Source organism: Salmo trutta, chromosome 12 (assembly GCF_901001165.1).
Source record: "Salmo trutta chromosome 12, fSalTru1.1, whole genome shotgun sequence".
In the NCBI taxonomy this organism is placed as follows: Eukaryota; Metazoa; Chordata; class Actinopteri; order Salmoniformes; family Salmonidae; genus Salmo; species Salmo trutta.
The window spans coordinates 9597417-9619002 of NC_042968.1; the positions used below are offsets into that span (position 1 = coordinate 9597417).

Consider the following 21586-nt stretch of genomic DNA (forward strand, 5'->3'; position numbering starts at 1 on the left):
GCCTCTCTTCAGTGACGCGGGGATTTCCTGTGAGGTGATGACGTCTGAGTGCATTTCTAACTCAGACCATAAAGCCCAAACGCCTTTTACAATCAGCCACAATCAGCCGAGTGTGGCCATTCTTTACAGTACAGAGCATGTTGGAACATCAAAAATGACCAAATAAAACAGATGAAGAAACAATAGGGACGAAAGAGGTTTTGGAGACGATTTATATGAGTGTGTGTGGGTCAGATTGGCACCAGCCCAAGCAATTCCCAACATTCTTGTTGACATTTTAAAAAGACACCATTATGCCTCCAGTGTGAGCCATTTGTGGAATCTATGGCACTGAGAAAGAAACCACTACACACTCGAACCACAGAGCCAGTGACCTAGACAAACTGTTGTGAAGAGTGGTTTCCTTTCAAAAGCACACATTTGGCATAAATAGAATCAGTAAATGTCCCTACTGAGAGTGGCCAAGTGAGGCATTTTTTTTCTCTCCTAACTGTTTGAGCAAGGAAACGCAGGGGAGACTCGTTGATTGAGCTATTGAGCAAAGTCTGGCTGCAAAAAAACAAGAACATGTAACTTCTGTGTAACCGTAGCCACCCTGTAGGTGGAATAGTGGGTTTACAGTGAGGCTCCCCCTCTTACACTAAAACTCTCCCATAAAATCTCCACACAACCTACCAATATGGAATATATATATATACCCATTATAATGTATTTTATAACGTCTTGTACATTATGAAATCATTCATTTAATAGTATGTCAGCAAGGGTTGGCACATTGCTGTTATAACAATACTTTTCAGATCATTCTATGTCCCGTTAAAGCCGAATCCAGAATCGTAAACATCTCCCATCCTAAATATTTGCAATTTGTAGAATGAGGTGGAATTTTATTCAATTGAAGATAATGGGACCAGGTTGATCCACTAACAATATGCCAACTAACCGTCAACCAACAACATCTGTCCTGGGAAATGTGAATGACTGGCATTGGGAATGTTTATGTCTGAAAAAAGTTGATTACTTTGGAGGAGAAGCATGACTCAGTACATACAGTAACAGTGACTGCTCTCCCGATGTAGGGAAACTCCATCCCCTGTGTCATATTTACTGCAGTCTGGACCCAACCAGGTCTGATGTCTAGACCATGCAGTCTGTCACTGCTACTACTATGACTTGTAACAATAATGATATAAACCGTGTTTGTGGTAAGAATAACTCAAGCTTAACCAGAGTCTAAGCCCATTCACAATGTGGACTAGATATTATATCTAGTTGTTACAGCACCACCATTTAGCTTAATGTAGCCTGCGGTAAACTACTGCCTAACCCCTGTACATGCCTTCCAAAGTTCACAAAGTTATAGTGACACTATCAGGTCAAACTATTTGAAATTCAATTAGTTATTGCTATAACCCTTGGGAGAAGAATTGTGGGACCACGATTTGTGGTAGTTGAAATAGTTCGCTATTTCAGAAACTTGGTACAGAGCCACCATCGGGCCAAATTAATCAAATATTTGCTGAGGAGGTGGTGTGGTCTCTGGCCCTATACATTCATGCAGTTTCAACCTCTTAAAGTAAAGATTCACCCATTTTTTTAATGTTTTTGTGCATCTCTGAGCAATGTTATATTGATTCCCTGGGTCAATTCATGTTTTCATGTGTATCTGAGATATTGCCGTCCAAGCAGGAAGAAATTTGGCCGGTAGGACGTAGCATTGTGATAAAGTCTCTCTCACTACACTGGAAGTTAATAGGAATACGACTTTTAGATCGCGAAAACATCGATCATACATATCAGATTTCAATACTGGCCGATGTCATAACGTGGTAGGTTGTCTTCTCTCGAATGAGCCAATGATCTTATTTTTGCGATATTGCTACTCCGTGAAATGTGTAATTTCACAGAGGGTTGAACACATTTTCCCTATTTGTCTGCCTCTTCAGTCCAAGATGCATTGCATGGTGCCATTGCGAATGTCAGAATCCACTCTGAGGCACATCGATCTGCAGGTTGAACATGATGAGACTGTAGACTCCTAAATTGATAGTGCAGTTTGTTCAGGCGATTTTACAACTAACTCGCTACTTCACCTGCTGATATTGACTTTGGTAATATTGCGTGTAGCCACGTTTGCTAACTATCTAAAACACTCCAAACCTTTACAAAGCATCGATAGCCAGCCCGTAGAGAGCATTGCATTGTGGGTTTTGTAGTCGACTTGAGTTACAACAGATTTCCACAACAATGTTCACGTTGCTACCAACCTTATTATAATGACGAAGTTAAACGTTTGTTCACAATAAAAAATTGTTCTCTCATATTAGTGTTATGAAACACTGTAAATTATATGAATTAGGGGTTTTGGCCGGATGTATGCCTTTATTTAGTGTGTAACCACAACAGCCACTGCCAGAATATCAATAATACCAGATGCTGTTATAGCTCTATAGAAACTGTTATAGACCGACCATGAATACCCAAAAGTCATAATAGAGCATAAACTTCAGCCCACCTTTTAATCAAACTGTCTCATCCTCTGGTTAAAAAAACCCTGTGTGGTGTAGCAATACGGGATGACAGCTAGTGACAGACCAAACTTAAAAACAGTAACACCTGCTGTAAACCACAAAGCTCAGGCCCAAGGACAACACACAAACAAAAGGTAGAGAGAGAGGGAGAGGCTGTCTCCTGGAGATGAAAGACGCCACCGAGAAGGCTTTTCTTCTTTTGATGGAAACAAGAATCAGACAATTGAGAGCAAAGAGAACCTGCCATATCGTGGCTACGTTCAAAAGCCACACCTGCTGTTTGCAGGGGTTGTCTCTTCACTCCTGGCGCACAGACGAAACAGCACACACAAAAAGTTCACTTCAAACAGTCCACTGTGTCCTGCACCCAGTGCCACACCCACAAAAAGAGAGACCATATCGTTTTACAAAGCATAGAAATCCATCGTTTTCTATTTCCATGTTACGTATAGTAAGGGTTGAAACAAGTATTTTGCAAGTTAGATTATTCATGGCATCGGTAGCGTCATAAACATTTGAACATCAACGACAACAATGCAACCACAGGAGATCTATGAGTTGGAATAACTTTGAACCAACGGAACAGCACAAGGCTGATGACAGGGTGTAGACCATAGGTTATCTACAACTGGAGGGGGCACTAAAAGTAGGGGTGAGGGGCCAAACACCTTGCTACGTGAGGTTCATATGATTATATTTAGCTGACCACGTCCTGTCCCCTTTGAGGTGTCACAGCACACAATCAGGCCAATTAGCATGCACACACCAACTCCACAGTGAGGCCACAAAGCCATGTATACCTGACAAACCTACTTGCTGCACTTATTATGAGGTCGTCTACAGTCTTTAGTTGGCAGCCCTCACCTTGTAAGATTCATCCCATCAAGTCACTTTACATGAGAGAACAAATTAAACAGTGTTCTTCAACTGGGGGAAAAACTCTAATTTCAACAGGAAGTCATTGGGGAGGAAAACACAAACAGACACCACACACACACACCCAAACACACATAAAGAGTAAGGTCATGTTGCAGACATCAGAACACACATTCTTACAGCGCTGCGGTGACCACATCAAGAGGCCAACAGACAGCCAACTCCAAACAAAGTGCTGCCGCAAAGGGAGTGGAGACGTCAGTGATTAACGCTCCACAAGGTGCCCCAGTAAAACAGCAGATTCACAACAACCGTGTCTATATACAGTACAGTATGCCTCTATCTACAGTATCAACAGACTGCTGGAGTCCACACAAATACAGAACGTTTCTAATCATGTTCACCTAGAACACCTTAGAACACTGGTCACCTACAGGCCAAGATTCAAATCAGAACAGATTAGTAGGTCATATATTTTCCCAAAAGTAATATTTCCTATAAAATGTATTACATCCAAACAAACACCTATTCTATTTTGTTTCTGAATGACTAAGGGTAAGATTCTCTGAAATGCTCATTCTCTGTTACTTCTCCAGTGCATAGGCGTGCTGTCTAACACAAGCAACAGGTAAGCTTGGGACGGTCTCCCGACATGTTCCTCACCATCCTCTCATTATGTATGTGCCCATGTCAAGCCTACAATGGTAGCACACAGATCCCTCCCCCTCCGGCCCTGATGTAATTGTTTGTGTGTGTACCCAGCAGGAGAGGGGACCAATTTGGGAGGGATGTCGTGCTCTTTCTTTTGAGTTGTGGTGTCTGAAGGGGTTCCGCTTGCCTTCGGGGAGGGAAATTAATTTGTCGACTGCACACACTCCTGCACACTTTGAAACTAGAGTGGGCCTGACACTGTGAATGGCCTGAGGCCTTCACCAGTCTCCCCCAGCCCACTGCAGCTCTGCTCAACCCCGGTCTGGTCAGTCTAAACGGAAATGGCTGGCCAATCCAGTCCACATAGCTGATCTCCCAATGGTTACCAGAGCAGGAAGTAGAAACTGGTTGTATTTTGGGTATGCCGTGATTCAACAATCTCTCTGGCTCCATTCCCTCTGTTTGGGCGCTTCTGATTTTTTTTTCTACTACAAAGCTTTCCTTTTTGTTCTGCCTAAACCATGTCAGCCATTGATGTCCCACCCAAAGTTTTTTTTTCTTCTTTTGATTCCTCTTTTTATCCAGGGATACCTGCATAGAGCTCTGTAAAGAGTGGGAGCGAGAGAGGGAGGGAGGGGACTCTGCGTTGACACATAAAACCTGAGTTTCTCCGTGTTCAAATGTTTCATTGAGCCTCTCGCTGCTTTGATATTTTAAGTAGGTATCACAACAAAGGAGTAACAAATGGCTGGAAAGGTAATTCAGAATATTAAGGCTTCTAATGGCCCAGGCCCTCTGGAGCAGATCTGCCCCGAAAGGAGAGCCCTGTCCCATGGGTCCTATTTGGTTTCCAAGGGGAGGGCCATCCTTCCTCCTGGTTACACTGGGCTACCCTCTGCATGACAAATATTCAGGCATTTTTCCTGTGTTGTGAGGGGCCGCTGACAAACATAGCAATGAACCAAACCTCACATACTTAGCTAATTTGACAGGTTATGTTCTGCAAATGTTATGCCTTTAATAATCAGTTCAAGATTATTCTATATGTATCTTTCCTATCTCCCGAGAAAAACCCTTGCATGTGAAAGTTTCCCTCTAATACAATGTCTTAGCAAAATATTATTCTACCACCGAGACATTGTTCAGGGAAGGGTGTAATTTCTTCTTTGTTTATTAAATCTATGATAAGATTGATAATCTCTGACTCGTGTATACCTGTATACCAAGCCTTAACCATTACTAAGGCCACTTCTGAATATCTCAAATGTATATCTAAAATATATACAATTTGAAGGTGGGGCATCCTCTCTCAAAAGGCATTTGATCAGAAAATGTATGCACAAACCTCTGAGGTTCAGCTCATCAAACAAACCACAAAGCATACTGCACCACCAAACATATCCCAAAAACACAGATGAGGAGCAGAGGACTACCGTCATCCTGGGACTTAGTGCCTCTCTTCAACAAATCAGTCTTATCTAGACTGACCTGGAAGCCTGCCAATTTGCCACCTCAACTCACACCAGGGATTAGAAGAGGAATCTGTAGAGCAAGTCGAAGGGAGCCTGTGCTTTAGATTCCCCTCCCAACTCACCAAGGTTGCCAACTGGATCATGTTTAAAAGATTAACTTCTGGTGTCATTTCCCAATGTAGGATCCCCCAATTAGTCAATGTATCAATCTGATAACAACTTTGAGACGGTGTGTTACATTTTTGTTGTTGTAAAATGTCTGTTTGGGAGTAACTAGAGAATAACGCAACGCTTTTCACATACCACAAAAGTTATCAATTTCCAGAAGGTCTGGGTGCCATATTAGCCTCATGAATGTTATGTCTAGGTACCCTCTAGGTGTGCTTATAGCACACTCACAATAAAAATGGGAGAATATCCATATATGGTGAATAACACTGAACATTGTGCATCGATGACTACCTCTGCCTGGGCTGTCTTCATGCAGGTGGAAACACACTATGGAACTGGGAAGAGAGTCTTCCAACAGGATGTATTTGGCTTTATTGGGGTATGCTAAGCATTGTAGCATCACACTTCCTAACTGAAACACACTGAGCGGAGCTCTGCTTTTTATTAAGCAGCCGACCACCCTCCTCTGCTGCACCTATTCAGTTCTGTCTGAGACTAGCACTCCTGCATGATTAGTGTGTTTGAGTGTGTGTTTGGGTGAGAAGTGTTCTAAAGCTAGCCTGTGAGTCCGTCTGACATTTTAATTTCACACCACTCAGTCTGGAAGCCACTCGATTGAGCCGGGATTTATCAAAGTATACGAGAGGGAAATGTGTAGCCAAGGTACAATGAGCGGGGTTAGCAATTACTGAGATTGGGCATTCCATGCTAAGTATATAAGGACAGAACTGTAAAGTCAGTCAATAACGTGATGATACATCTGCTCTCTAATTCATGCATAAGGAACAGCAAAATAGCATCCATACCAGTCAAAGGTTTAGACACACCTACTCATTCAAGGGATTTTCTTTATTTTTTACTATTTTCTACATTGTAGAATAATCATGAAGACATCAAAACTATGAAATAACAGATGGAATCATGTAGTAACCAAAAAAGTGTTAAAAGTGTAGCCACCCTTTGCCTTGATGACAGCTGTGCACACACTTCATTCTCTCAACCAGATTCACCTGGAATGCTTTTCCAACAGCCTTGAAGGAGTTCCCACATATGCTGAGCACTTGTGGGCTGCTTTTCCTTCATTCTGCAGTCCAACTCATCACAGGTCATCTGATGCAGCACTCCATCACTCTCCTTGGTCAAATAGCCCTTACACAGCCTGGAGGTGTGTTGGGTCATTGTCCTGCTGAAAAACAAATTATAGTCCCACTAAGCGCAAACCAGATGGGATGGTGTATCGTTGTGGAATGTTGTGGAGGCCATGCTGGTTAAGTGTGCCTTGAATTCTAAATAAATCACCAACAGTGTCACCAGCAAAGCACCCCCACACATCACACCTCTTTCTCCATGCTTCACGGTGGGAACCACACATGCAGAGATTATCCGTTCACCTACTCTGCGTCTCACAAAGACGTTTGGAACCAAATATCTCAAATTTGGACTCATCAGACCAAAGGAGAGATTTCCACCGGTCTAATGTCCATTGCTCGTGTTTCTTGGCCCAAGTAAGTCTCTTATTATTATTGGTGTCCTTTAGTAGTGGTTTCTTTGCAGCAATTTGACCATGAAGGCCTGATTCACGGAGTCTCCTCTGAACAGTTGATGTTGAGATGTGTCTGTTACTTTAACTCTGTAAGCATTTATTTGGGCTGCAATTTCTGAGGCTGGTAACTCTAATGAACTTATCCTCTGCAGCAGAGGTAACTCTGGGTCTTCCTTTCCTGTGGTGGTCCTCATGAGAGCCAGTTTCATCATAGTGCTTGATGGTTTTTGTGACTGCACTTGAAGAAACTTTCAAAGTTCTTGAAGTTTTCAAGATTGACTGACCTTCATGTCTTAAAGTAATGATGGACTTGTTTCTCTTTGCTTATTTGAGCTGTTCTTGACATAATATGGACTTGGTCTTTTACCAAATAGGGCTATCTTCTGTATACCACCCCTACCTTGTCACAACACAACTGATTGACTCAATCGCATTATGAACATTTTTTTTTCACAAATTAACTTTTGACAAGGCACACCTGTTAATTGAAATGCATTTCAGGTGACTACCTCATGAAGCTGGTTGAGAGAATGCCAAGAGTGTGCAAAGCTGTCATAAATTAAAAATAAAGAAAAACCCTTGAATATGTAGGTGTGTCCAAACTTTTGAATGGTACTGTATATAATTTGCCATCACTGACGGCCTTTGTCAGTGGACCATTTGTGATCATTTCTACAAGCAACAAGCAAGCTTTGGATGTCAACATCTACATTCTGAAGGAAACTGTGTTCAAGGAAACGTCTCTCATCTCAGTATCTATTTATGGGAGAAACAACCATACTTAACCCAGCGATTCCAAAACTCGGGGTCACAACCTCGTATGCGTTCACCTGATATGAAAATGGGGTCGCTGGAGAATTTCCAAAATCCCACCAAACCTTAAAAATCTAAATGAAAATGATTTAAATCTAAAAGATAAAATTAGACTAGAGAATGCCCATAGATCAGGGGTTCCCTAACTTTTTTCGTCCACGACCCCATTTAGATATCTGAAAATTCTTGAGAACCCAACCATGTGAAAAAAATTATGTAATTAACAGCCAATGTTAACTTTTTTATTTTGGGCTATGGCAGTCAATTGCAAAACATTCTAACAGTATTTCTGATTGTCTTCTTAAATCACGATCACATACTTTTAATGTGGGGTTATGACAGTCAATTTCAAATTAGTCTGACATAATTTCTCTAATGCCAACTGAGAACTTGGAAATCGCCGACTACAACCCCTTCACCAGTGCAAATTACTATCTTGATGGATTGGTTACCGTTAGCACCGACAATTCCACAATGTCACCTCATGTCATTACAAAGCACATTATTCTCTGCCTGGAAAAAAATCTATCTAGAATCAATGATGATGTAGTCTGGGCAGTGGGAGATTGATAAATCATGGAGTGTTTTCAGTGACAAATATCCAGAAGAACAACCTGGTCTCAGAGCATATTGTTCTGTATGTAAATCTGAGACACTCCATTTAGTATATGTTACGCTTGGTATGGTTACATAAGACAGATAATTACTTAGCGCAAAAATGAAAGGAGGATGGTTGGCCCGGGGTGGATTACGTGAATGTCTAGCAACCAAAAGGTTGCGAGTTCGAATCTCATCCTGGACAACTTTAGTATTTTAGATAATTAGCAACTTTTCAACTACTTACTACATTTTGCTACTTTGCAACTACTTAGCAAGTTAGATAACCTTTCCGCTAACCCTAGCCTTAACCCTTTTAGCCAACACTTTGCCTAACCCTAACCTTAACCTTTTTAGCTAACCATTTCCCTAACCTTAACCCTTTAACCAAACTCTTCAACTTAACCCTAACCTTAACCCTAACTCCAACCCCTAGCATAGCTAATGTTAGTGAGCTAGCTAACGTTAGCCACCAAGCTGCCTAGCTAGAATTCGTAACATATCATACGTTTTGCAAATTCGTAATATTTAGTACATTTTGAATATTCATAAAATATTGTACGTTTTGCAAATTTGTAACATATAATATGAATTGTAATACGTAACATATCATACGAAATGGGTGATGGACATCCACAAATTAATACCTACCATACAAAGCATAACATATCATACTAAATGGAGCATCTCGGATTTACATACAGAATAATATGAAATGCTCTGAGACCAGGTTGAGGAGAAGGCTGTAAATGGAAAATGTTAGCATTGCCATGGTTTCCAGCTCTACTGTCTAATATCATCTGCATGCTTCCTGCAACCAGCTACAGATTTTTAACTATTTGTCTGATGTGTGCATCCTCAGTAAATATGAGCACTCAACTTTCATTATGGCAAAACTATACATCTGTGACATTTCCATGAAACATTGGTAGAACGTTGAAATAGAAACCAAGAACCCTTTTTTGCTCCTAATACAAATTGTTGTTATTCCCTAAGGGGGTGGACACAAGCTGGGTAGCTTCTCTAACCACGAAGGAAGAATGTGTGTGCGCACATACGTATTCTAGAGTTACCACCCAGTATGTCAGAAGTAGTGACAGTCTCCGCATTCAGACAGGCAATACACTCTCAGTGGCCATAGGCTGTGCCGGGCCACATAATAGGAACCCCCCTTTTCTGTCCCCTGAAATCAGAGAGCAAGACCACTGGCCTCTAGCTTTACAGTCTGCAGCTCCGTAACACCTGTTCTCAGTCTGACTGACAAACAATTGTGTCTTTATTCATCACTAAAGAAGCCAGGCCAACCGGCTAGGCCGACAGGCCGCACCCCCCTCGACCAGTCTTGCACCTAACCCCAAATCTAGCATAGAATTTACATTATCCTTTCTATAACGATTCCTGCAAAATCGGGTGCCAGGAATGCTTTTCCGACACTGTAAATTGACGTAGTATGCTCCAGGTTGTAATTTGTCACTTTTGTCCAGAGGTCTAAACAAGTGGTAAAGTGCCTCATCACTAAAACCTTGTGTTGTGTTGTTTGTTTGATGCATATCATTCTATATTTTATGGAGAATCATAGTCGTTTTCTTTTCACACTGAACAAAAGATCCAAGGCTAAACCCCGCAATAAGCGTTTCATTTATGACCATCACAATACTGCATAAGATATAATAGACTACTACACAAACCCATTTTAAGTTACGTATTCATACATGTTGTCAGCGCATTATTGCAGAAACGCTAATTCCATTGCTTTTGACAAGAGTTTACGCTCCCTCTAAGAGCTCTAGGTTAAATCTTTGTTGTATAGTGAATTCAATGATAATCCTAATCCCCTCTTCACAAACAAGAGTTAAGAGGGGGGGAGAGAGAGAGCAAAAGCCAGGCCCTTACCGCATGCTTCAGTGTTATCACTAATTGCAATGTTGTATGATGTCCTTTATAATGGCCTCAACATTTACATCAATTGCAGAGCATACAATTGGAAGAATGCAAGGAAAATGTGACACTTCCCCTGGTTTGGCAGTCTTTTTCACAACCACTTCTAATAGAGGATCAACTTCAGTCTCTGAGTTGGTACCCTTCTACATTTCATTCAGAATTTTGACTCATCAAAATCAAACTATTGGTTGCATACACATACATAGCAGATGTTATGGCGCGTGGAGTGAATTGCTTGTATGTGGCAGTTTTTTTCTGATGTCTACTATGACTGTGAGTACAGAGAAGAGTAATGCTCCACGTGTGTCTGTGTATGCTGTGACTATTGTCTGATTCCTAGGAACAGCACCACATACCCTCTCCCCTTCTTAAAGGTACTATATCCAGCAGGGTGGTGAATTATGTGGAACCACTTCACACACGAGGTGCTATTTTGGGAGAGTCACTCAGAACCCATCAGAAAGAATGGTATTAACATAGCTCAGGCTTGTCGGCTGAAAGACATCAGCAAACAGTGCAGTGGTGCTAAGTACCTGCAGGACAGAGATCTGTCAGTGGGCCAATTTGCTCAAATAGTGACAGACAGAGCTGTCTGAGGAGAGAGAACGTGGCCAGGGAGAGACACTCTAGGAAGATGGCCCAGTTCTAGGGCAGAAGCCTACTGTACATATGTGTATACTCATTGAAAAAAGGGTTCTTCAGCTGTCCCCATAGGATAGCTATTTTGGGTTCCATATAGAAACCTCTTTGGAATTGAATTGGATTGCGTGAAGACAGAAATCACAACCATCATCCTTCCTTGAGTCATGTCATAGGTCATCCCGGTCTCTTCCTTGGATCAGCCAGGTGTTGATGGATACCAGCCCACCCAGAAACCGTGCAACACGTGGCCCTCCACAGGTCAATGCAAACTCCACAGACACGCCAGCCAACTGCTCTATGTTGCCATCACCTTCACACTTGGGTTGATTCGTTGCCAAAACTGATTATCAAAATTCCCATCCATAAAAAACCACACAGAAACATGATCAAGCCTCATCAAGCTCCTTCCATCCTGAAATACAAACACAAACCTTTTTTTCATCATTTCATATATCTAAAATGTAATGATGCATACATCACACCAGCTTAACCATCTAAGCATGAAGCTAGGGCTATACTCATGTAGCCTCTGTGGTATTTTCTTGGGTTTCTATCGTGTGTCTCTCTGGAGGGGGGCACAAAAGAAGCCCAGAGTAAAAGTCCACCTAGGGTCCATATAAATGTCACTGTGACGCTTTGAAAAGGAGACCTGAGAACAATACACCATGCTGTAAACAATCCTCTGCCATCCGTCTTTTACACTATAAACATGCAGCTTTCTTATGCAGCGGCCCCTGTGGAGCACCCCACCCCTTGTTTCAATGGCCTTATATTAAAGGGAAATTAGGTGACATTGAGTTTTAAATGAGTTTCCGACATCTGCTCCGTCGCTGTCACTCCAAACTATTCGTCTCGCTGCGACAAGGGGACGGCATTGCCCACCTCCCAAGCCCTGATGGTAAGTTCAGCCACTTGAGGGGGAGCAAAGGGTGGCAACCACAGAGGAACTTATCTAGAACCGTTGAGAGGAGCGCTGTTTGACAGATAAACTAAATCCGATCATCATCCAGTTGTATTGCAAAAGGAATGGGTTTGAATGGAGAAATGGTTGTGGGTGTGTTATGACCGTGGCTGTCTTTTTCATCAAACAACTGGATACCCTTTGAGTGAGTTTAACGATTTTAGGACATTTGTATTGGAGTACTTGTTAGCAACCTGTGACAAGAAATGGGCTAATGTTTTTGTCCCTCCCACAGGCTAACCCTTGCCCGGTGACTGTTTGGTGTGTGACAGCCATTGATGGCTTATAGAGTTACAACCCACCACAATCATTTTACTGTTGGAAGGTGCAGTGCACTCCACTGTCCCACCGAAAGGTATTTGAGATCTGCAGGTAGGAATCAAAGGGCTAGAAGTTTAGGACAGCCCTATCCGGTTTCAAGCGGGGCAGAGTGAAACAGCGAGAGAGTGCAAGAAAGAGAGCGAGAGAACCCTCTTACCAGGACACAACTTGAAGTACTGCTGTTTAATCAGGCACAGCATACAGATCTGTACCTGTCTCTCACAAAAGGTGCATGGAGGAAGTCTGCTCACCCCTCAAGCCATCCATGCTCACATAGTGCTAACATATCCAGTGCACTATATCAGAGCTATCCTGCACAATGGAAAATGTGCATGAAGGTGACATGATATTATGATTTTACATCTCCAAAGTGCTTGCTCCTTGCTTGAGTGCTCCAGCGGTTGTACCTTCAGTTTGAAGTGACTTTGTAATAGACCTTTTTCTCATAATAAAAAGATCATCCCTTTTGTTGTCCTTCAAATAAACAAATACATGTCAAAGGTGCACTGCTGAACCCGAGCACCAATATGACATATATACAGAGATTGTCAGAGCTTTACCTGCAGTAAGTCAATAGAAAACACGGAAAACATAGATATTGGGAGAGAATGATATCCACATCAAAAACTCCAGCACAGATGCTGTGGCAACCATACGTGCAATGTGTCTTGTTACAGTGCGCCAGGTACTATTTTAGATCAAATGATTTTGATAATTGGTTAAAAAATATGTTTATACTGCTACAATATCTGCCCAAATACATGGCAGCAATTGGGAACCCTAAAAGACGTGATGTCATTTCTATGCTGTCTAACATTCACAATTTCAAATGAAGCCAGTTAATTCAAATAGGACCACAACCATACTATCTAAATCTATACGACGATTTGGTGGTTAAACTCCATCAGAAGAAATTTATAGTAGATGACTATAACTTCCCACAGTCTATTACAAGATACATTTGAATGGGGAAGCCAAAATCATGTTCCATTTAAAAATCATTGTACAATCACTAAAAGTGTTGCAGAAAATCAATGCGGATGCGAAACTAGGGTTAACATTTTCAAACCAACTTGGGTTAAAGGGGTATGAGAGAAGAAAATTGTTGCCAATTTGTTTGCAATGCATTCGAACTGTACGGGAGTTCTTTCTTAGTCTCTGACAAGCAGGTGAGATCAAAGTAAAAGTGGACAAAAGAGGCTCAGCAGTGATTTGTCAGGGGACGAGAGGCATTCCCGTCTGGGAAAGTGGCTGCAGCCTTGGCCAGACCCTCAGATCACTAGCTCACTAAAGAAACCATGCCATGAGAAAAAGTACAGCAAAAAAGGTTCAAAGGTCACTTTGATTTGGTCTGGATTATTGCTAACTCCCTTTTTCTGCAAAGAGGCCAAGAAAAGGACCTGTGGCTAATAACCTTTGTAATGTCAGAAAATACCCTATTGTGCACTTTTTGGGGGAATTTGGGGTCAATTAAAAAAGAAGCCCTGAAATTCTTGCTTTCATTCTTCAAGTAAAAAGGTTCAAATGTATGTGTTGGTTGCACTTGATATAGCATAGTTTTTAATAATTTGTCAAATGAACGATAACACACTTGGGTGCAATAGTTGGGTGTACACTCTCAGAAATAAAGGTTCTGGATAGAACCAAAAAGGGTTTGGTTGCTTGCTTCACATATACTGTATTTATTTATTTATTTTGCTCCTTTGCACCCCATTATTTCTATTTCTATTTCTACTTTCTTCCACTACATATCTACCATTCCAGTGTTTTACTTGCTATATTGTATTTACTTTGCCACCATGGCCTTTTTTTGCCTTTGCCTCCCTTAGCTCACCTCATTTGCTCACATTGTACATAGACTTATTTTTCTACTGTATTATTGACTGTATGTTTGTTTTACTCCATGTGTAACTCTGTTCTCTTGTATGTGTCGAACTGCTTTGCTTTATCTTGGCCAGGTCGCAGTTGTAAATGAGAACTTGTTCTCAACTTGCCTACCTGGTTAAATAAAGGTGAAATAAAAAAAATACAAAAATATGGCACCCCTAAAGGTTCTATATAAAACCTTTTTGCAGGGTTATTTAATCAGAACCCAAGGGGTTCTTCTTCACTGAACCAAAATTGGTTCCATTTAGAGCCCTTGGGTTCCATATAGGGTTCTATATACAACCAATTTCAGTTCTACGTATATATAGAACCTTATGGGATGCCATATATGAAGCAAGAATATAATGATTTTTGGTTCTATCTGGAACCTTTTCTTCTAAGAGTGTCGTATATAATGAAGCAGTCTTGCTAACACATATAACCAAATGGACCATGGAGAAAACACGTTGTTTAAAGGAATAATCCACTCATAAAAACTATATTTTGGTATTTTTTTCATTAGTCCATTGTTGACACACTCCCAATAGGTTTTGCAAGTTACAATTTGCTTTTTGAAAGTCCTATATCTTGAAAGATTGATTGCAGACATGAAAAACATGTTGGGACTGAATCAACAATGGACGAATGAAAAACATACCAAAATACCGTTTTTGAGTGGATTATTCCTTTAACTTACTTGTGGATAAAACTGGGGAACCATAACCAAAACACAACTCAAAACAACCAAATCAAGCCATATAATCAAGCCGGACATTTACAGATTGGTTCAGTTGTTAAAACTTGATTACGCCCAACTTAAAGGGGTCTTTATTCCAAAAGGTTTGATGAAAGATAGGTCAAACACTGTGAAAGATACAGTAGGTCGTATAAAATCAATAGTGAGTTTGTCACTAAGTTTGATAACAGTTTTATTACATTTTCAAACCATTTAATCGTTTATAATCAAAAAGTATTTTTAAGAATAATTTAAGCATCAACCATTCAGTCTATCTCTTCCTTCCTCTCCCTCTGTATGTGTGTGTGTGTCTGTGTGTGTGTGTGCGTGCGTGCGTGCGTGTGTGTGTGTGTGTGTGTGTGTGTGTGTGTGTGTGTGTGTGTGTGTGTGTGTGTGTGTCGCGCAAATCAGACTGTTCATACTGATTATTACTGAGATGCTTTGTGGGCTGCTATAGGCCATAATTAAAATACTTGCTGGAAGAAACAGCAGACCACATCTTAAGTGCCAGCAACCCACCGTCTGTCAGAATCAAGCCACATCAAGACAGTCTCTCTCAGAAATGGTCACCAGCACAACGTATGATATACACCGGTTGGCTGATGTTTTGGTATGTTGTCTGACTCGCGGGCGTTTACGATGCGCAATGCTGAGTATGTTATGGCCACCTTTCTATTGATTCAAGTAAACGACTTATATTTGACAGACAGAGGTACCACAGTACCGTATGGGAAGGGAAGACAAATGAACAGTTCACTCCTTAGAGAGTTTTAAACCATGGCCTTCATCGCATTCTCCGGAGTAGCGCCAAAGGGCAGAGAGATGTGTAGATGGTGCTAATTACGAGAATGGTAACCCATAATGCGACCAAGATGGAAGCAATTTAGGCAGTAGTCATTTCCGTGTTACTCTTCCGCCCACCGGGTGCAACATAGCCTGAGCCTTAATATTAGGAACAGAATAGTCTAGGACTTCACAATCTCAGACAGAGGAATGAATGCGCATATTGTGCAGGAGGAGACAATAAAATTGTGGACTGCACTTGGGACTCAAACATTGGATTAATGCCAATAATGGTGCTTCTCTGCTTGTTCAAATGTGCTGGAAATGTATCACGGCGAATAAAACTTGTCATCTTTTGACTATAGAAAAACAAGTCGATAGTTTTAGGTCAGTGGTGAATTTAACGGTTTGCTCTCCGAGATGGCGATGATATGAAGTTCTGAGGATACCGGTCTGTGACAAAAGGAAGATTCCCAAAAGTTATTCTGTAGCTTGCCACGCTCCGGCCCGGTGCGTTTCATGCCTTATTGGAGATAGGCGATGCTCTCCATCAGAGGCACATTGCTTGAAGATTCCGTTGTGAAACGATCTCACCAAAAGAAAGATTCGGGCAAATTATAATATACTAAAGCTTATAATAATATATTTATTTCGTCATCTTTAATGACACCTGCTAGCGTTAATAAATTGGTAGGACAGTCACTTTAGATATTTTGACCACGTTTCAACTATTTGAGAGTATGATAGTGGAAACACCTCATATATGTTAGGCTGGTTAGATTATCTAATCAAAATCCAATAGGAAAAAGTCTGAAATGTAACAGAATTATGAAAATAATTTACACAAACCGAAGGCCTGGGCAAACAAATGAAATGCTTTGAAATGCTCAGTTACATGTAATCTCTCAAACCACTTAGACAAACCGTAGTCTAATTTATAATATTATGTGAGACGCTATTTTAATATGGACCTAATAGGCGAAAGAAACTAAACCCTAAAAGTTGGTTTACTGATCCCTGGGAGTGCTTGGTTAGGAGACATAAAGGTTTGCAGATGTTTCAAATAACCCTATTTTTGAGCCACGACCCAAATGTTTTGTTTTGTTTAAGACTCCTACCTTCACCTGTTTAACTGAATTGATAGGGCACTTGGATAGGCGCACATGTCTTAAACCACAGTGTATAATTTGCTCTTTGGGATATTTCAAAAGAGGAGTTCAGAGGGAAACGGATGGCTCGCTCTTTGTGATGCGGTTTTCCGCAATAAGCCACTGTGTGTAACGCTGTGTAATTTTATCCACGCTGCACTCTCTTGATTCACGCAAGGCTGATACCTTGCCTCCCCCTTTCCTTTGTATCAATTGGTCGGAGTTCAGGCTATTGTCACTGGAAGGTTCTTTTAGATCTGTGCACGCTGTCGATCAGCGAAATCTCACGAAAGGCTCCTTGTAGGATACAGAAGTTTTTACAGTCCTCTGTGGGGTGAGCAAAGGAGACGACAACCGCCAGGACGAGACCGCACTGTTGCCAACGCACCGGCCCTAATCGACCACGGCTTCACCAGATCACTTCAGATAAAGAGACCGCAGAGGAACACATCTGCGTGCCAATGTTTCGTGGGCAGGATCATTACGTTTTGCCAGCACTACGGCAAAGGCATACGCCAACTCTTTAATGGGACCCCGGAGGCCATTTCTATCCATTCTTGTCAGAATCTTACGATATACAGCCATGCCACAATGGTTATAATTCAGTTCCTGTTGTTGCTGAGTTTCTTGGACCAAAGCAAGCAGGAATATCTGTCTCCGAGGCTTGCTAGGACTTCAGGGGCGCCTTGTGCCAGGGGCCAGGCGTGTGACCCAAGGCAGCGGAGAGATGCTGGGGGACGCGGTGGAGTCTACGAGCACCTCGGAGGAGCACCAAGATGCAGAAAACTTTACTGTGCAACCAAATATCATTTGCAAATACACCCAAGCGGGAAAATAGACGGTTCTCTTGAGGAAAACAACCAATTTAGTAAGTATAGGCTATAATACATTTTGTATTTCCTTTATATGTGTAGCCTACACGTAGAAAACAAGGTTATGGGTAGAACCAAACATGGTTATCTGCTTGCTTTATATATGGCACCCCTTAAGGTTCTTCCAAGGACCGAAATTGGTTCCATATAGAACCCTATGGAACCCAAGGGTTCTATATCGAATAAATTTTGGTTGAGCGAAGAAGAACCTCCGGGGTTCTGATCAAAGAACCCTAAAAAAGGGATCTATATAGAACCTTTAGGGGTACCATAATATATGACGCACGCAAATAACCTAAGAGCGTATATATTTTGTTTTATATTGAAGATCTCATGTGGTTAAAGAACACTGTTTGTTTCATAAGCATTTGAAAAACTTAATTATAACGGAAATATCTGTTGAATTGAATAATTAATGTTTTCATTGTGTGGCGCTGGAAGTATCATTCCATGCGATTTGGACTATATTTTTTATTCATAGCTGCATTAGGTCAGGCATGCTCTTTATAAAACAGTATTCGCCTATGGGGTACAGTAGATCATATAGACGACAACACCGGTAGGTAAGCTGTCATACATGTGATGCAATATATACCAAACGGATCACTTCCCACTGTTCCCCACATAAACTGCCCCCCCAGGCTACCTCATCAGGGTCACAATTACGGCGTTCACAGATCATTGGTATACTGAATGGTTTCCTCTTGCACATTTGACTTGGGCAGTGTAATCATGTTTGTATATCTTTGAAAACGTGACCAGAGGACACTTATTAACTGTTGTATTTAAACACTTAGGCATAGTCACTTATCAGGCAATAGAGCGCCCATTAGCCAAACCCAAACACTAAAACGAGGCCTATTTACATATGAACATCAGAATTAACAGACTATGAGAGACACAAAAGCTGGGTCGTAGCGGATGTATTTATCCAATCAATGACGATTATCCGAAGCCACTGAATACCCTACATAGACTAATCAATGGGTGATGATAGAGCAAATAAACCCAAATGTAATATTTTTTTCATCTTACAACTTCTAAACACCCAATTAGATTTTAATTTATCCAAGTTATTTGTGAGCTAATTGACTTTTGTGATGACATTACAACCAACAATTTTAAAAAAGATACACAGTAAAGCTATTTTTATTAACATTTCATAGACGTTGTGTTTCTACATCCGACACTTAACCAAAACGCATAACGTTTATTATCATGATAAGCCCAACATTTTTCTGTGCGTAATGGAGCCCGAGAACGGCGAAGCCACTGCACGTCATCCAAATGATAGCGTCATGAAGGAGAGTACTACTACTCATATAGTCTACTATAGCTTGATGTAAATGTTCTTCAGAATGCATCAATGCATAACATTTGGTCTCATCTTCTCAGGCATCATGGAGATCACAGCAGTGGATGTTGGAGTGGTAGCGATAAAGGGGATATTTTCCGGGAGGTATCTGGCCATGAATGATAAAGGACGTCTATACGCCTCGGTAAGTGTTGTCACATCTGCCAAGATACCTAAATATGCTTTAAGAGGATTCGGGTAACAAGGAGCGCTATTTGAATCCATCTATCCATTGGGGTGTTTATCTTGCGTAAAACTCCACCAAACTGTAGGGATTTCCCTAAACAACATATCTTATATGAGGCTTGTGCGACCGCTCCAACTAATTGGTCACTGCTCTAGTTCTCAAGAGTTTGAAGCAGCCTATCATTAATGCAAGGCATTATGATCAATCACATGGAATGTGTTTGTGTTTCTGTGGGTGTCTGTGTTGGGTTTTACTATTTTTGTGGGGCCCAGAAGTCCTCACATTTCGCTGGTCCCCACAAGGAAAAATGCTATTTTAGGCTTAGGGGTTTGGGTTAGAATTAGGGTTAGGGGTTAGGGAAAATAGTATTTTGAATGGGAATCAATTGTTTGGTCCTCACAAGGATAGCAAAACAACGGTGTGTGTGTGTGTGTAGATGTAGATGTCAGTGAATCAAGGAGGCCTAATTGAATAGCTTTCATGTGAAATTGTGATTTCATAGATAGGTCTATTCGAGTATTGGTCCAAGGCCATGAATGAAAGGATTAATGAAAGGACTGATTGACAATGATGAAAGGTTGATTGACATTGTGTTCTCTTTCAGGATGTGTTCAACCAGGAGTGTGAGTTCCTGGAGCGGATTCATGAGCTGGGCTACAACACCTATGCTTCACGACACCACTCCACCCTGCAGCCCCCTGCTGGGGGTGGCAGTGGCAAACGACGAGCCAGTGCCAAGAGGCAGTGGTATGTGTCCATCAATGGGAAAGGCCGGCCAAGGAGGGGCTTTAAGACACGCAGCACTGACAAAGCCTCCCTTTTCCTGCCTCGAGTGCTAGGCAATAAGGACCATGAGATGGTGCGAAAGCTCCGTGACAGCCAGAGGCCTCCAGCTGGACAGCAGAGTCCCACTATGGGCCGGGCTGAGCACCGGAGACGGAGACACAGGGCCCGGGGCAGAAAGGGCAGAACCAAGAGGCCTGGTGACTGACTAACACTCGCCACTGCCTGAGAGCAGTAGGCCCTATTTCTCCGCTGAGGAGCACCAGTTCACGGCACATGAAACGGACCAAAAACAGACTTACTGAAATATCTATCTTAGAAGGAGAAAAGTTCACTTGGATCAGTCAGTGGCAGCAAGCTATACTTCGTTGTTCAAACTCCCGCCAAAATCCTTGCTTGAGATACATGCAACTCGAACCATCCCCCTACAACTATTGCAATACCAACACAAGATTTGCCTGGGAATTCAAGTCAGGCACATACATCTAAAGTTAGATCTACCGCTACACAAGTATGAAAGGATGATACATTTTGTGTTTTGTTTTGTACATACATGTGTGAATGTGACTAAAGTCAACACAGCTGGATATCTTCTTACTGTTATATTACCTGGAAGAAGACAAGTTGTTTTGTGTTCTTGTGGAACTTTTTAAAGATCATAAATAATGTATGTATATATGTGTACAGTTATTTTTCATATCCGTTTCGTTTATCAGCAGCTTTAAGTTCAAGCAAGAACTGGACATCATTCAAGTGCTTACAGATGCCAAGTAGGTGGTATGCACCATCATTCACGTGCTTACAGATGCCAAGCAGGTGGTATGCACCATCATTCACGTGCTTACAGATGCCAAGCAGGTGGTATGCACCATCATTCACGTGCTTACAGATGCCAAGGAGGTGGTATGCACCATCATTCAAGTGCTTACAGATGCCAAGGAGGTGGTATGCACCATCATTCACGTGCTTACAGATGCCAAGGAGGTGGTATGCACCATCATTCACGTGCTTACAGATGCCAAGCAGGTGGTATGCACCATCATTCACGTGCTTACAGATGCCAAGGAGGTGGTATGCACCATCATTCAAGTGCTTACAGATACCAAGCAGGTGGTATGCACCATCATTCAAGTGCTTACAGATGCCAAGGAGGTGGTATGCACCATCATTCAAGTGCTTACAGATACCAAGCAGGTGGTATGCACCATCATTCAAGTGCTTACAGATGCCAAGGAGGTGGTATGCTCCAGAGAAATAGAAATATAGCAAAGCACTTTTTCAAACTAACATAAAAAGAAAACAAATAAAAACATGGGAACACATTTATTTTGAAATGTA

General features: G+C 41.6%; 1 protein-coding gene across 1 annotated transcript; it reads left to right on the forward strand.

The window, feature by feature from the left end:
• The first annotated feature begins 17640 nt into the window (after positions 1–17640).
• LOC115202690 (fibroblast growth factor 3-like) lies at positions 17641–20916 on the forward strand. Its single transcript, XM_029766760.1, has 3 exons — positions 17641–17920; positions 19320–19423; positions 20070–20916. The coding sequence occupies exons 1-3, from the start codon at positions 17644–17646 to the stop codon at positions 20454–20456; spliced, it is 768 nt and encodes a 255-aa protein (XP_029622620.1). The 5' UTR covers positions 17641–17643; the 3' UTR covers positions 20457–20916.
• The last annotated feature ends 670 nt before the right edge of the window (positions 20917–21586 follow it).

Excerpts from the sequence above, each read along its gene's own strand:
- LOC115202690 (XM_029766760.1), top strand. The coding sequence starts at position 17,644 with ATGGTTATAATTCAGTTCCTGTTGTTGCTGAGTTTCTTGGACCAAAGC. Across the intron at positions 17,921-19,319 it reads TGAGGAAAACAACCAATTTA|GCATCATGGAGATCACAGCA; the intron begins GTAAGTATAGGC and ends TCATCTTCTCAG. Across the intron at positions 19,424-20,069 it reads AAGGACGTCTATACGCCTCG|GATGTGTTCAACCAGGAGTG; the intron begins GTAAGTGTTGTC and ends GTTCTCTTTCAG.